Source organism: Coffea eugenioides, chromosome 9, assembly GCF_003713205.1.
Source record: "Coffea eugenioides isolate CCC68of chromosome 9, Ceug_1.0, whole genome shotgun sequence".
Lineage (NCBI taxonomy): Eukaryota > Viridiplantae > Streptophyta > Magnoliopsida > Gentianales > Rubiaceae > Coffea > Coffea eugenioides.
In genome coordinates, this window is record NC_040043.1 from 44,282 (window position 1) to 57,723 (window position 13,442).

Consider the following 13,442-nt stretch of genomic DNA (forward strand, 5'->3'; position numbering starts at 1 on the left):
TATTTTTGTGCTGCCACCTATCTATTGATTCATTCATTTATTTTTGAATCATGTAACTGTGTCACTAACCTCTACTCTTCATTGGTTAGTATGCAAGTAGATAAAAAAATGTAGTATCAATTTCCCTCTCTTAATTAACACATTGACACCAACGATGTTAACTTGTGATTATCTGAAATATGATTTGAAATAAAATTGTCGTAGAACTTTTTACGATGTAACGTATGTGAAATAAGAAAGATAATTGAAAAAATATAAATGTGTTTATGATTCAAGCAAATAATTTTCTAACAAATAAAAACGCTTCAAACACAATATTGTCATCCAAAGCGTCTATATATTTTGTTGTGTTTCTATCCCGATTTGTTTATCAATCTGATCTTCGTCAAAGATTTGTTTTGTATGTATCAAAATACTAGCATTTAACCAAATTTAAGTGTATTCTTGTAAGCATACAGATAATTTGCAAATAACCCTTTATAAACCAATTTGTGGAAGAAAACCTTCTTTGTCTATACTTGATTGACATGTCAAAGTTTCTAGCCTGACCATCCAAAAATGGCTTCATTAATTCAACTCCTTTCACAATTCACCAAGATACTTGTGCTGAGCAGGTCAAAATTTGTTCATGGAATTGACTAAATGCCTGCTGAATCTCAGTTTATCAAAAAAAAAAAAATGGACAAAAGCCCCTAAAATATCCCATTAGCTTGATCCCTAGCTACAACTTTTTGCAACTTTTCTTTTTCAAAAACAATAGTAATACTTTTTGCAACTTTCAGTAATACTTCTTCTCTTAGAAGAGTTTTCTCTCCTCCTAACACTCCCTTTTGGGAGCACTTCTTATTCTTATTTTTGTTATTTTCTTGTTAGATTTGAGAACTTTTAATTGTAATTCCTCAAACATTTTTTTTTGTCAAATCTAAACTTTCTCCTGAACTTGATACAATTGTTTAGTAAATTAAATTATTGAAGACAAGTATAAATTGGCTATTGGATTGCAGTGATCCAACTGAATTTGAAATATATTTCGGAGATTTCAAGGTGTTATGTTGTCGATTTTTTTTTTATCTAATATTGCATATTTTCATTTTTATACTCTTTTGTATAAAATAAAAAGACCTTGTTGGACATGTCAATTACTAACTTATCTTCATGTGCAAGCAAAATCATATTGTGCTACACAAAAGTCAAAAAAAGATGTAATTTTGGACTTCCACAGGTGCTACCACCATTGGGCCCGTTATTTACTATCTCTGTGCAAAGCAGCAGTCAAAAAGATGTTTTTTTTTTTTTTTCCTTTCTTACTTTCCTACAACAAGAATTATCTGGCCGTCAAATATCTGCTAAGAAAATGAGCAAGGCCAGGCCACGTAACTCAACTGACGAATTCAATATATAAAAATGTAATAGTAGTTGGTGAAGCTGGTCAAGATACATATTTTCTAAAGGGTTGCTGATTGATTATGGCACATTGATAGCAACCAAAAGGTCAATGAAAGTTGACGAAAGCCACTTGGGCCAATTCATCAAGAAGAAGAAAGATCGTCATTCTTTCCCAAGAAATTAACCACTACCTATGATAAAAATAAAACTTCTAGGTTTTTTTTTTTGCTTATAAGAATAAATCCCAATTCTATCCACCCTAGACTTGTTCATAATGAGAATGATGATACGATTTCCCCGAATGAAGAACGATATTTGGACAAGTGAACCTCGTACGAAGTTCTTGTAGCTTTCTTTTCCAACCAGAATATCTTATCTTATTGTGACACCTTCAACTCATTCCTGATTCTTTTACTGATTCTATAAAGCTTTACGACTGATTCAGCAATTCAAATTGCTGGCGTGAAGGTTAGATATTAATTTATCTTACCAGCTTTTGAATCTCATGCAGACTATATATATATATAATGTATAATCCGCAGACTCCAAGACATTCCTGACATTTCAAACTTTTTCTCTGCAACTAAGAAATAAGCCTATGACTGCACAATTTGGTACGGGTGATATGAGGTTAATCTCTGTGTTGTTTTTGTTTCTTTACCTCGTTGTTCTGTCATCTGGGGCGACAAGATTTCCAATGGCGAAGCCAGGGTGCAGAGATACCTGTGGGACTGTGACAATTCCCTACCCTTTTGGAATTGGTCCTGGTTGTGCTCTCAATCAAGCTTACACCATCAATTGTACCGATGGAGTTGACAGTTCCATGGACGGTTCAAGGCCATATCTGACCATTCGACCGCAAGGAGGGTCCTTACAATTCAGGCAGGTGCTGGAAGTGTCCCTGAGGGGCCAAACTGTAACCATAAATACTACAACATCTGCAGTTTGCTGGGATCAAGGGCAAGTCGATCTGCCCTTGCTCGATCCTGTCCTTAATGGAACCCCTTTCTTATACTCTCCAGAACACGACAAGCTGATGCTTGTTGGCTGTGGTAATGTTCTCCTCACTTTGGGTTTTGACAGTCCGGAGATTTTGTCTGGTTGCACCTCAATGTGTAGTGGCAGAAAGACACCCGGTTGCTATGGCATCAATTGTTGTCAAGCAAGTTTTCCTTACTACATCAGCCAATACAGTTTGAACTTAACAGCCTCACAGAACTTAACATCTCGTACCTGTTCATATGCCTTGTTTGTAGACCAAAAGTGGAACTTAGATGATTACTTGAACCCTTTAAAAGATCCATTCTTTCCTGTTGTCTGGTCCTGGACCCTCCCAAATTATTCAGATATTGATGCCATCTCAGGCTGCAGTCCCAAAAATAGCTCCCTTCAATTAGAATCCGGGAACATTTCCAGTTACCAGTGTGAATGCAGAACCTTAGGAGGTGATACTTGGTTTTATCAGATCAACCCATACTTAGATGGCGCATGCCAAGAAGGTAACATTTTCAGAGGATAGGGCATTTTTTTTTTGTAACTTGATGATTTAACCTTTTGGTTTCAACTACCATTTTCTCTAATCATAGCAGATTGTCCTTCTGGATCTTCATCTGAAACTTATTTTTTGTGCTTGCTTGTTTCTTTTTCAAAGCCATTTCCCAAATCAGAGCCAGCAGAAGCAAGAGGGCAGCAATTATTATTGGTAATCCATCCATCACCTTTTATTTACAACTTTTTATTGATTTCAAGTCTCAATGGTATTGAAACATAACTTTTACAGTGAGCGTGTTGTACAGGTCTCTCTCTTTTTTATTGGCAAACATAATGCATCTCATAGTATCCCTAATCTAGTTCAAGATAGTCTTGACTCCCAAATTTACTTGCAATAATTTGATTTGGAAATTACACAGGTGCTACCATAGGAGCAGGCGTGTTAATTTTCATGATCATTATTTCAATATCATACAATGCACTGAAGAAGAGATGGAACAATAGGCGCAAAGAGAAGTTTTTCAAAAGAATGTTACAACAGCAGTTACCCGCTGATGATATTGAAAACACAAAACTTTTCACTGCAAAGGAATTGAGCAAGGCTACTGACGGATTCAACAACGATCGAATACTAGGTCGCGGTGGTCAAGGCACGGTATACAAAGGAATGTTGACTGATGGAAGGATTATAGCAATCAAAAAGGCTAAAAATGTTGATGACAGCCGCTTTGAAGAATTCGTCAATGAGGTGGTCATTCTGTCACAACTCAATCACAGGAATGTGGTAAAGCTCCTAGGTTGTTGTTTGGAGACAGAAGTTCCTTTACTGGTTTATGAATTCATCCCCAATGGAACCCTTTACAGTCTCATTCATAATCAGAATGATGATGAATTCCCCTTCACTTGGAACTTGAGACTAAGAATAGCCTCGGAGATAGCAGGTGCATTGGCATATCTGCACTCGCAAATCTCAGTTCCCATCTTGCATAGAGATGTCAAATCCAGCAATGTACTTTTGGATGAAAAGTACATAGCCAAAGTAGCGGATTTTGGAACTTCAAAGACCATTGAAGTTGATAAAACTCATTTAACTACAGCAGTGAAAGGGACATTTGGCTATTTGGACCCAGAATACTTCCACACAAGCCATTATACAGACAAAGGTGATGTTTACGGCTTTGGAGTTGTTCTTGTTGAGCTAATAACAAGACAAAAGCCAATATCTTCCACACCAATATCTTCCATGCAAACAGGAGAAGATAACTTTTGCATGAGTTTGGTAGAAAGGTTTTTGAAATCCATGAATCAGAATTCTCTGCAAACGATTCTTGATTCTCAACTTGTAGATGAAAGATATGAAAACGAGGTTATTTTTGTTGCTAAGCTTGCACGACAGTGCCTAAACTCAACGGGGAAAATGAGGCCAACAATGAGGGAAATACTTTTGGAGTTGGAAAGCATTAAATTGTCCAAACGTGATTCAACTATTGATACAAAATTTCAAAGTCCAAGTTGTATTGAAAATTTGGCTGATGGGATTGTTGGGAATACTGATACATATTGTACATGGACAAGTGGAAGTGACACTGTTGAGTCATCTTCAGATGCTCACCCTTTTCTGTAGTTTAATTAAGGACTCTTAAAACTAGTGCTTGAGATTTTGTACATCATTATCATTAAAGTACCATGAGTCTTGGTACTTTGGAGTGTAAGTGTTTGAGATGTTGTCTATTGTAATAAAGTTTCATACTACCTATTTCCCCTCCCATATTCTGCTGCAAAGAAAAATCCAATCTAAGATTCTAACTTGTTCTCCCAAATGTCATCTAATATAGTCTCTAAGTCGATCCCTTAAAAACCCCAAAAAAAAAAAGCCACTGTATGTGTCATGGGAATTTTCAGCAAACAATTGCAGAATGTTAAAGATAATGATAATGTGTCGCTTCATAACTAATTATTTTTTCAACTACTTTTCTTTACATGTATGACTACTCCATCAAAATGCTTGTGTGAAGATTAGACACTAAATCATCCAAATTGACTTGCTGAATTTTGCATCTCAATGCATAAGATAACCCACAATGATCAAAATAACATCTTTTAAGGACAAAAGTTTCAGTTAATGTGAAAGTTTTGCATCCAAAACCATTTCTAACCCTAAACTATGGCACTTCATATTGATGATATTTTTATTTAGTAAGACAAATCTTTAATGTTTTCTGAAACAACACATTCATAATAACATGGAACTCATCTGCTATTATGGAAAGATCATAACCTCCGGATTGCGAATGGTCTGTCAATATAACACTGTATCTCCAAAGCAGTGTATCAGACAAGGTCTAGCAGAGTCCATCAAAGATTTGAAGCAACATTAAAATGGAAGTAATAGCTAACTTCTTTGTCTCACAAAACTTAGCTAAGTGCTTTTTCCTTCATGGCACTTCCTACTTCCTACAGATCAACCTTATACTCCAAATCAATTAATCTGGCTAAAGTTCATAGAAAAACCCGTGGAAACTTCATGTGTGTCTCAGTGCCAGAGTAGAGATGAGATCCAACTTCAGATTTACAAGGATCATTCATGATCTTCTCCCAAGCAACAATAAAAGAATAATACAGAAAAACAAGGGGGCCTTTGAAACGCCTTGAAACTTGAAACTTTAGAACAAATATAACATGTATTATAATCCCTAATACAAAATTTCCCTCGCCTCACTTCTCTCCTCTATTTCCCTCCCCTTCTTCTTTTTGGACAAATTTCTCTTCAGTTCTTCATGATAATCTCCCACACACCATGCATAGGCAATCTTATATCAGTAAAGTTTCAATCTTTTCATTGTTTTCTTGAGATTTTCCTTGATATTCTCGATATAAAGTTGGTGATAAAAGCTTACATTGATAAATAGGTGAAAAATTTTTAAAAAAAATGTTTTGCAGAAGGGTCCGTAGGCGAAGGCCTCATTCATTCATTCATTTGGGCACAAAAAAAAGTGATATTCTGTATTCAATACTCATGCTACAAGTTGGAGAGAATCAGTTGTGAATGTGGGTGGGTGCTCTAGTAATTTTCATTTTCATTAAGCACAAATCAAGAGTGGAGTGCCTTGGACGTTTGTTTGAAGTGCCAAAAATTATTTGCCATTTTGAGGAGAATTTTAAAATCAAAAGGGCTGAACCTTTGCAAGAAATAAAATTTTGTGACTTTTCATAGTGTAACATTGACAAGGTTAGATAATTGGAGAGAAGGTACATGATTATGATTGGAACTTTGAAAGCGGTATGCTTCTTTTCAATTGCAATCAAAATTTGGATACAATAAATGTTTAACGGTTTTTTTTTATTCCAAGCATGATTCAGATACAATGAATTTCATCAATGAATAAGAGGATGCAGGGAATAATAAATCTAAGAGCACATCAATGCAAACATTCAACAATACTAAGGCGTTACCAAAACGACTAAAATGGTATAGGTAGATACGATCCAGAGATGGTAATATGTTGTTCCCCTACTGGTTTACGAATTCATCCCCAGTGGAACCCTCTATAGTCTCATTCATAATCAGAATGATGATGAGTTCCCCTTCACTTGGAACTTGAGACGAAGAATAGCCACAGAGATAGCAGATGCCTTGGTCTATCTGCACTCAGAAGTTTCAGTCCCCATCTTACACCGAGACATCAAATTCAGCAACATACTTTTGGACGAAATATACAGAGCCAAAGTATCGGATTTTGGAACTTCAAGGTCTATTGAAGTTGATAAAACTCATTTAACTACAGGTGTCAAAGGGACTTTTGGCTATTTGGATCCAGAATACTTTCAAACTAGCCAATATACGGAGAAAAGTGATGTTTTCAGTTTCGAAGTTGTTCTTGTTGGGCTAATAACAAGACAAAATCCGATATCTTCCATACAAACAGGAGGAGACCATGTTGGCGTTAGTTTGGTGGAAAGATTTTTAAAACCCATGAACCAGAATTCTCTGCAAATGAATTCTTGATCCACAACTTACAGATGAAAGAATCCAAAACGAGGTTATTGCTGCTGCTAAACTTGCACGACAATGCCTAAACTCAACTGAAAAAATTGAGGCAGTTCCATCTTGTGGAGCTGGACAGCATTAAACTGTCCAAAGGGGATTCAACTATTCCTGCAAAGTTTCATTCTCCAAGTTTTATTGAGGAATTGCCTGTTGGTTCTGATACATATTATACATGGATAAGTGGAAGTGTCATACTGTTGAATCATCTTCAGATGCCTACCCCTTTCTGCTTTAAATAGTCGTATTAAGGACTCTTGTACTTGGATCTTCTGTTCTGTATTTTTAATCCTACAAGTACCATTGTATATCTTTCCTTCTAATGTTGTGCTTCTATAAAATAGTCCAATCTGGATTCAGCTTCTTTACCCTCTTCAGAGTCTCTTTTTTCTGTTATCTCAAGAACCAAACAGAAATCACCAAAAAGAATAATAAAAGATAAATCAGTATGTCTGCTCTTGGAATTATCAGCAAACAATCAGAAACCTATTGGCTATTGCCTACTCAGAAACCATGCATGAAGTTCGTGCAATATGTTTTCCTTGAAAATGGACGACTTAAAACAGTTAAAAGTTCACCTGCAGTGTTGATAAGATGTTACATTAAAAGTAATTATTGCTACTACATTTTCTTTTCACTTGCATCATGAATGACTAATTCAGAATACTTGTGTGAAGAACTGAAGATTAAACACTAATTTATCTTGCTGACTTTAGCATCTCAATGCACAAAGATCCCACAAAATCCGCAATGATACAAGATCATATGATGAGTACAAAAGTTTCAGTTAATGTGAAAAGTTTTGCATCCAAAACCATTTCCATCCCAAGACTATGGCACTTTATGTTGATAAAAGTTTGTTTTTTTAAAACAAATAAAAAATGGTCCATGAAAAATCAAATAAAATTAATTACACGAACATCTAATTACATTTGTACATGTTATTTGTTACAAAAAAAAAAAATTAATTGCAGAACATCGATTAGATTGCAACTTGAATGCAGTTAACAATTTAATTGTGTAACCATAATCTAAAGTTAACAGTCAAGAAATCGCCTGATCAAGTAATTTATAGGCCAATCAGAAGTCTGAATAGCATTGCAACTGACATAGCTTGATCTGAACCTCTTAAATTTCTTTTCTTCTCTTTTTTTTTCTTGCAAAAACATATAAAATTCATAATTAGCAATCAATCCATATAACATTATCCTCTATCCGATCTCAACCGCTAATTATTATATGTTATTTTGTTTTCCAGTTCCTCATGTATGTTGACTTTACAATTATATGGATGTGAAATGTCGAGGCGCCTTCCTGGCAAATGAGAAAAGGCATTGCAACCACTGGGCCATTGCCTCAGTGGCCACCACCTAGTTGGTGGGGTGGGAGGCAAGGGATCAAACCTTGTCTCCCACCAAAATGTTACATTTAAGTGGCTTGTTTCCAAAAAAAAATTCAGATGGGTGTGCTTTGTACCCGTCTGATCTGGTGGTGATTCAGTCCTCTCCGGGTTATCCCTGGGCCTACTTAGGTCCGCCCCCTTCCCTTTAGTGTAGGATAGATTAGATTTATCGTTTCCGAAAAAAAAAAAAAAGAGAAAAGGCATTGCAATAATAAAAAATTAAGTTCAATTGGACCTTTTGACTACATTTTATCATTTTTATACTGATTGTTTAATACCATTTTTGAACTTGAACTATGACAAATTCAAAGAAGAGCTCGTTGTGAAGATTAAATATTAATTCATCACAACTGACTTTCTGACAATTGCGTCTCAACGCACCAAGAAAATCCACAAAATCTGTTAATGTTCCCACGGCTCTTTAATTGCAACATTTCGGCCTTTATTCAGCAATCAAGAAACGAGGTTTAGCTTCACAATTTGGAATGAATGATCTACGGTTTATCCATGGTTTACTTTTGTTTCTTTGCCTTGTTGTTCTATCTTCAGCTGAGACTAGATTTCCAATGGCGAAGCCAGGATGCAATGATACTTGTGGAAATGTGACAATTCCATACCCATTTGGGATTGGCCCTGACTGTGCTCTCAATGAAGCATACAACATAATCTGTACGGATGTCTCTGGCGATTCCATCCATGGTTTAAGGCCATATCTGGGGCTTCAACCGGGACAAAGTTCCCAAACAACCATGGAGGTGCTGGGAATCTCCCTGAGTGACCAAACTGTAACCATCAATTATCCAGTTTCTCAAATCTGCTCTGTGAACGGGTCAACGGTTGATACGGCCTTGATGGATACTTTCCTTGCTAAAGTTCCTTTCTATGTTTCTAGAGAACATAACAAGCTGATGCTTCTTGGCTGTGGTAATGCTCTCCTCAAATTGATAAATGGCGGTCCGCAGATCTTGTCTGGTTGCACCTCAATGTGTAACAGCACCATGATAACCGGTTGCTATGGTATCAATTGTTGTCAGGCAAGCATTCCATACTACCTCAGCCAATACAGTTTGCGCTTAACAGCCTCTCAGAACTTTACATCTAGCACCTGTGCTTATGCCTTCTTGGTTGACCAAAACTGGAAGTTAGAGAGTTATATCAACCCTCCAAAAGTACTTCTGGTTCATGCTCCTGTTGTTTGGTCCTGGCCCCTTAATCATTCTGAAATCGTTACCATCTCAGGTTGCAGTCCCAGAATAAGCTCCCTTGAGTTAGAATCCAGCACCATTCCCACTTATCAGTGTGAATGCAGCACCTTAGGAGATGATACGTGGTTTTACCAAGTCAATCCATACTTAGATGGTGCCTGCAAACATGGTAAGTTTTCTAGAGAGTGGATCGTTTCTGTAATAAATTTTTCCTCCCTACCATGTTTTCCTTTCTGACCTTTCTCTAAAAATTTGTTTCTTTTGAATCTTGTTTCTTTTTGAAGCCATTTCGGAAATCAGTGGCAAGGGGAACAGAAAAGCGATTATTACTGGTAAGCCATCCATTCTTTCTGTAACTTCCATTTCTTATACTAAGAAAATTAGTCGGAAAATGGTCTTCATTTCAACTGTTGTTTGAAGTTATCTTTTGTAGTGATGGTGTTGCACATGATGATAAGGTGTCTGTTATGTGTGTATAGACTCTGATATTTAGTATTAACCTAATCAAGAATTTACACAGGTACTACCGTAGGAGCTGGCATGTTGATTCTTTTGATCACTGCCTTTTGTTTGTACAACGTAGTCAAGAAGATGTACAAAAATAAGCGCAAAGAGAAGTTTTATAGAAGAATGTTAAGACAGCAGTTATCTGCAGAGGATATTGAAAATGCAAAGCTTTTCACTGCTAATGAATTAAGCAAGGCCACTGACAACTTCAATGAAAATCGAATACTCGGTCAAGGTGGTCAAGGTACAGTATATAAAGGGATGTTAAATGATGGAAAGATAGTAGCAATCAAAAAGGCAAAAAATGTGAATGACAGCCGCTTTGAGGAATTTGTCAATGAGTTAGTCATTCTGTTGCAAGTTAATCATAGGAATGTGGTAAAACTCCTAGGCTGCTGTTTGCAAAGTGAAGTCCCCCTACTAGTTTATGAATTCATCCCCAATGGAACCCTTTACAGTCTAATTCATAGCCAGAATGATGATGAGTTCCCATTCACCTGGAACTTGAGACTAAGAATAGCCACAGAGATAGCAGGAGCATTGGCATATCTGCACTCAGATATTTCAGTTCCCATCTTACACAGAGATATCAAATCCAGCAATATACTTTTGGATGAAAAATACATTGCCAAAGTATCTGATTTTGGAACTTCAAGGTCTATTGAAGTCGATCAAACTCATTTAACCACACGTGTTCAAGGGACTTTTGGCTATATGGATCCAGAATACTTTTTGACAAGCCAATACACAGAGAAAAGTGATGTATACAGCTTCGGGGTTGTTCTTGTTGAGCTACTAACAAGACAAAAGCCAGTATCTTGCATACAAACAGGAGAAGATGTTAGCTTGAGTTTGGCAGACAGGTTTCTGAAATCCCTGAATCAGAATTCCCTCGGGACAATTCTTGATCCTGAACTTGCTGATGAGAGAAATGAAGAAGAGGTCATTGTTGTTGCTAAGCTCGCACAACGATGCCTAAACTCTAACGCGAAAGCAAGGCCAACAATGAAGGAAACGCATAGGGAGTTGGAAAGCGTGAAATCATCCAAAGGGGATTCAGCAATTCATGCAAAATTTCACAATCCAAGTTGTGTTGGGGAAGAAGCTGTTGGGATATCTGATAGTACATGTTATACATGGACAACATCAAGTGATCCCGTTGAGTCACCTTCAGATGCTTACCCTTTCATGTATAAAACAGTATAATTGAGGACTCCCACTCTACTTTGCAGTAATGCATTTAGGTTCAGCAATATGATACTGATCCCTATTAAGTTGCAAGCCAGTGAGGATCTTCTCTTGACTGCATGTATGCATTAAGTATCACTTTTACTGCATGACTGCACCACATAAAGTAGAATGAATCTTTGTAGACTTTAATTTTGGTAAATTACTTATAACTCCCTGTGATTTTACATAATACTAGGTGACCCCTCCTAAGGTTTTAAAATAGCCACATAACCCTACTATGATTTTGTGTAAAGTGGAATATGGATAAAATGCGCAATCAGTTATGGCATTTATAGCAAACGTACTTTTAAAAGCGCGTGTAATAAAATCTTAATTTACATGTAACCCTCTTATAGTTTATATAAATATCCACTCTATTCCCGTGTGATTTTTGCATTTATCCACATAATCTTCCTATACTTTTATACAAGATAGTTAAGCCGTCAACTGATTTAGTAGGGGCACTATTGGTATTTCAATTAATGACGTTGCATAGGCTATTTTTTGGCAAGTTTTCATTTTTCATAAAATCGTAGGAAGATGAGATGAACATTTTGAAATGTTATGAGGGTCACGTGGCAATAAACGAAATCGCAGAAGGTTATATGTAATTTACCCTTTAATTTTTTATGCATGCAACAGTCACATAATACTGAAATACCAGTGCCTGAAGAGTGTAATGCTGAATTGAGCAAAGGGATTAAGTAGTCAAATACAATAAAAATTTTTAAAAAGTACTCTAAAAGGTAATTTAAAAATTAGTTTAAATTTTTTTAAAATTTTAAAAAATATCTCAAAATATATTCTAGAAAGTAGAAACTCTTTAACTCTTAAATATTTCAAAATATTTTTTGAAAATATTTCAAAATATAATCTAAAAAGTCTGTTACAGTAAAATTTTTCAAAAATATCCCAAAAAACAGCTAATCCAAATGGAGCGTTGGCAGTGTTTCGGCAGTGTTTTGGACTTGGTGTAGACCATACTCTGTAGACACAAAACGTTGAGAAACCCGTATTCTTTGTGGGCCTAGGAGTTCAGTTCTACTCGTTCAACGGGCTGACATGAGCTGCAAAAAAAGGAGCATTTTAGATTAGTATTCTTCATTGGGTCTGGGAGCACGGCTGTATCCGTCCAATGGAAATGGTCTAACGTGGGCTGCAATAAAGAGGGGCATGTACAATTAGAATCTGGGACCGCTATTGGCAATCCGTACTTTTTTTTTTCCTTCCCTTGGGTCTCTAAAATACCCAGTCTCTTTCTCTCTCCAATAAGTCTTAGAATCTCCTTTCAACAAACAAAAAAAAAGAAATTTTTTTTTTGAATTTCTTAGGTAATCGACCCATAATTGACCTGCGTGTGCCAATTAATGAAAATATATCATTTTATTTCAACAGCGAATTTTGACCACTTTTAGTATAGAGTCAATATTTGCATAATCCTCTATTCCGTTAATTTTGCTTATGATGATGTTATTATTGGTTGGACTTAAGTGGGACGACGAAGACGAGACACTAGGGTATAATTTGTCTTAAAATTAGAATTTAAAGTCAAAATGAGAATAAAATATAACCGTACAAGTTTGAGATTGCATAGTAGAGTTAGTCCTAATTAGAAGTATTACTTTTCTAATTATTACGGAACATGCGCGTCTATAAGCAGCACCAACGTTACCGGAGAAATAGCAAGACTAGATTAGTGCTTCAGTCTTTAACATCAGCATTTATAGTAAAAATTTGTGTAAGGCATTATGCAAAGCAGTGATTAAAAACACTCTCTATATGTGTGTAAATAATAAATATATATTTATTTCTAAACTTTTTGAAAATTAAATGTAAAGATGATTAGTATGTGGTATTTTCCTGTAACTATGGAAAGTTGTCAACATAATTTCAAGTTTCTAAAACTAAAAAGAAGCTAATATTTTTAGTAATGTTGGACCATTTTACGTACCTTTTATTGTGAGGGTAGAAAAGGTAAGTTATAAAATAATATACACCGTAAGCTCTTCACATCTTACGTGTAACTAGTGGGAATGGTACACCCTATGTGTGTGCAAATCTAGAAGAAAAATTTTTTAAAGAAAAATTTATTAAAATTTTTAGTAGTTGTAGGAGGTTTTTTTTTTAAAGAAATACGGATAGAAGAATTGTGTTTTTCTTTTTCTTTTTTCTCTTG

The 13,442-nt window shown here is 35.8% G+C and overlaps 2 protein-coding genes across 2 annotated transcripts; both read left to right on the top strand.

The window, feature by feature from the left end:
* The first annotated feature begins 1,984 nt into the window (after positions 1–1,984).
* On the top strand, positions 1,985–4,501 carry LOC113783142 (wall-associated receptor kinase-like 1). Its single transcript, XM_027329202.1, has 2 exons — positions 1,985–2,885; positions 3,297–4,501. Exons 1-2 carry the CDS (start codon positions 1,985–1,987, stop codon positions 4,499–4,501), a joined length of 2,106 nt encoding a protein of 701 aa, XP_027185003.1.
* Positions 4,502–8,695: 4,194 nt separating this feature from the next.
* LOC113783410 (wall-associated receptor kinase-like 1) lies at positions 8,696–11,373 on the top strand. Its single transcript, XM_027329537.1, has 3 exons — positions 8,696–9,698; positions 9,814–9,861; positions 10,050–11,373. The coding sequence occupies exons 1-3, from the start codon at positions 8,810–8,812 to the stop codon at positions 11,240–11,242; spliced, it is 2,130 nt and encodes a 709-aa protein (XP_027185338.1). The 5' UTR covers positions 8,696–8,809; the 3' UTR covers positions 11,243–11,373.
* The last annotated feature ends 2,069 nt before the right edge of the window (positions 11,374–13,442 follow it).

Bases quoted from the DNA above. Each gene is read 5' to 3' on its own strand.
- LOC113783410 (XM_027329537.1), top strand. From the start codon at position 8,810: ATGAATGATCTACGGTTTATCCATGGTTTACTTTTGTTTCTTTGCCTT. The intron at 9,699-9,813 runs GTAAGTTTTCTA...TTCTTTTTGAAG, and splicing joins AGATGGTGCCTGCAAACATG to CCATTTCGGAAATCAGTGGC. The intron at 9,862-10,049 runs GTAAGCCATCCA...GAATTTACACAG, and splicing joins CAGAAAAGCGATTATTACTG to GTACTACCGTAGGAGCTGGC.
- LOC113783142 (XM_027329202.1), top strand. From the start codon at position 1,985: ATGACTGCACAATTTGGTACGGGTGATATGAGGTTAATCTCTGTGTTG. The intron at 2,886-3,296 runs GTAACATTTTCA...GAAATTACACAG, and splicing joins AGATGGCGCATGCCAAGAAG to GTGCTACCATAGGAGCAGGC.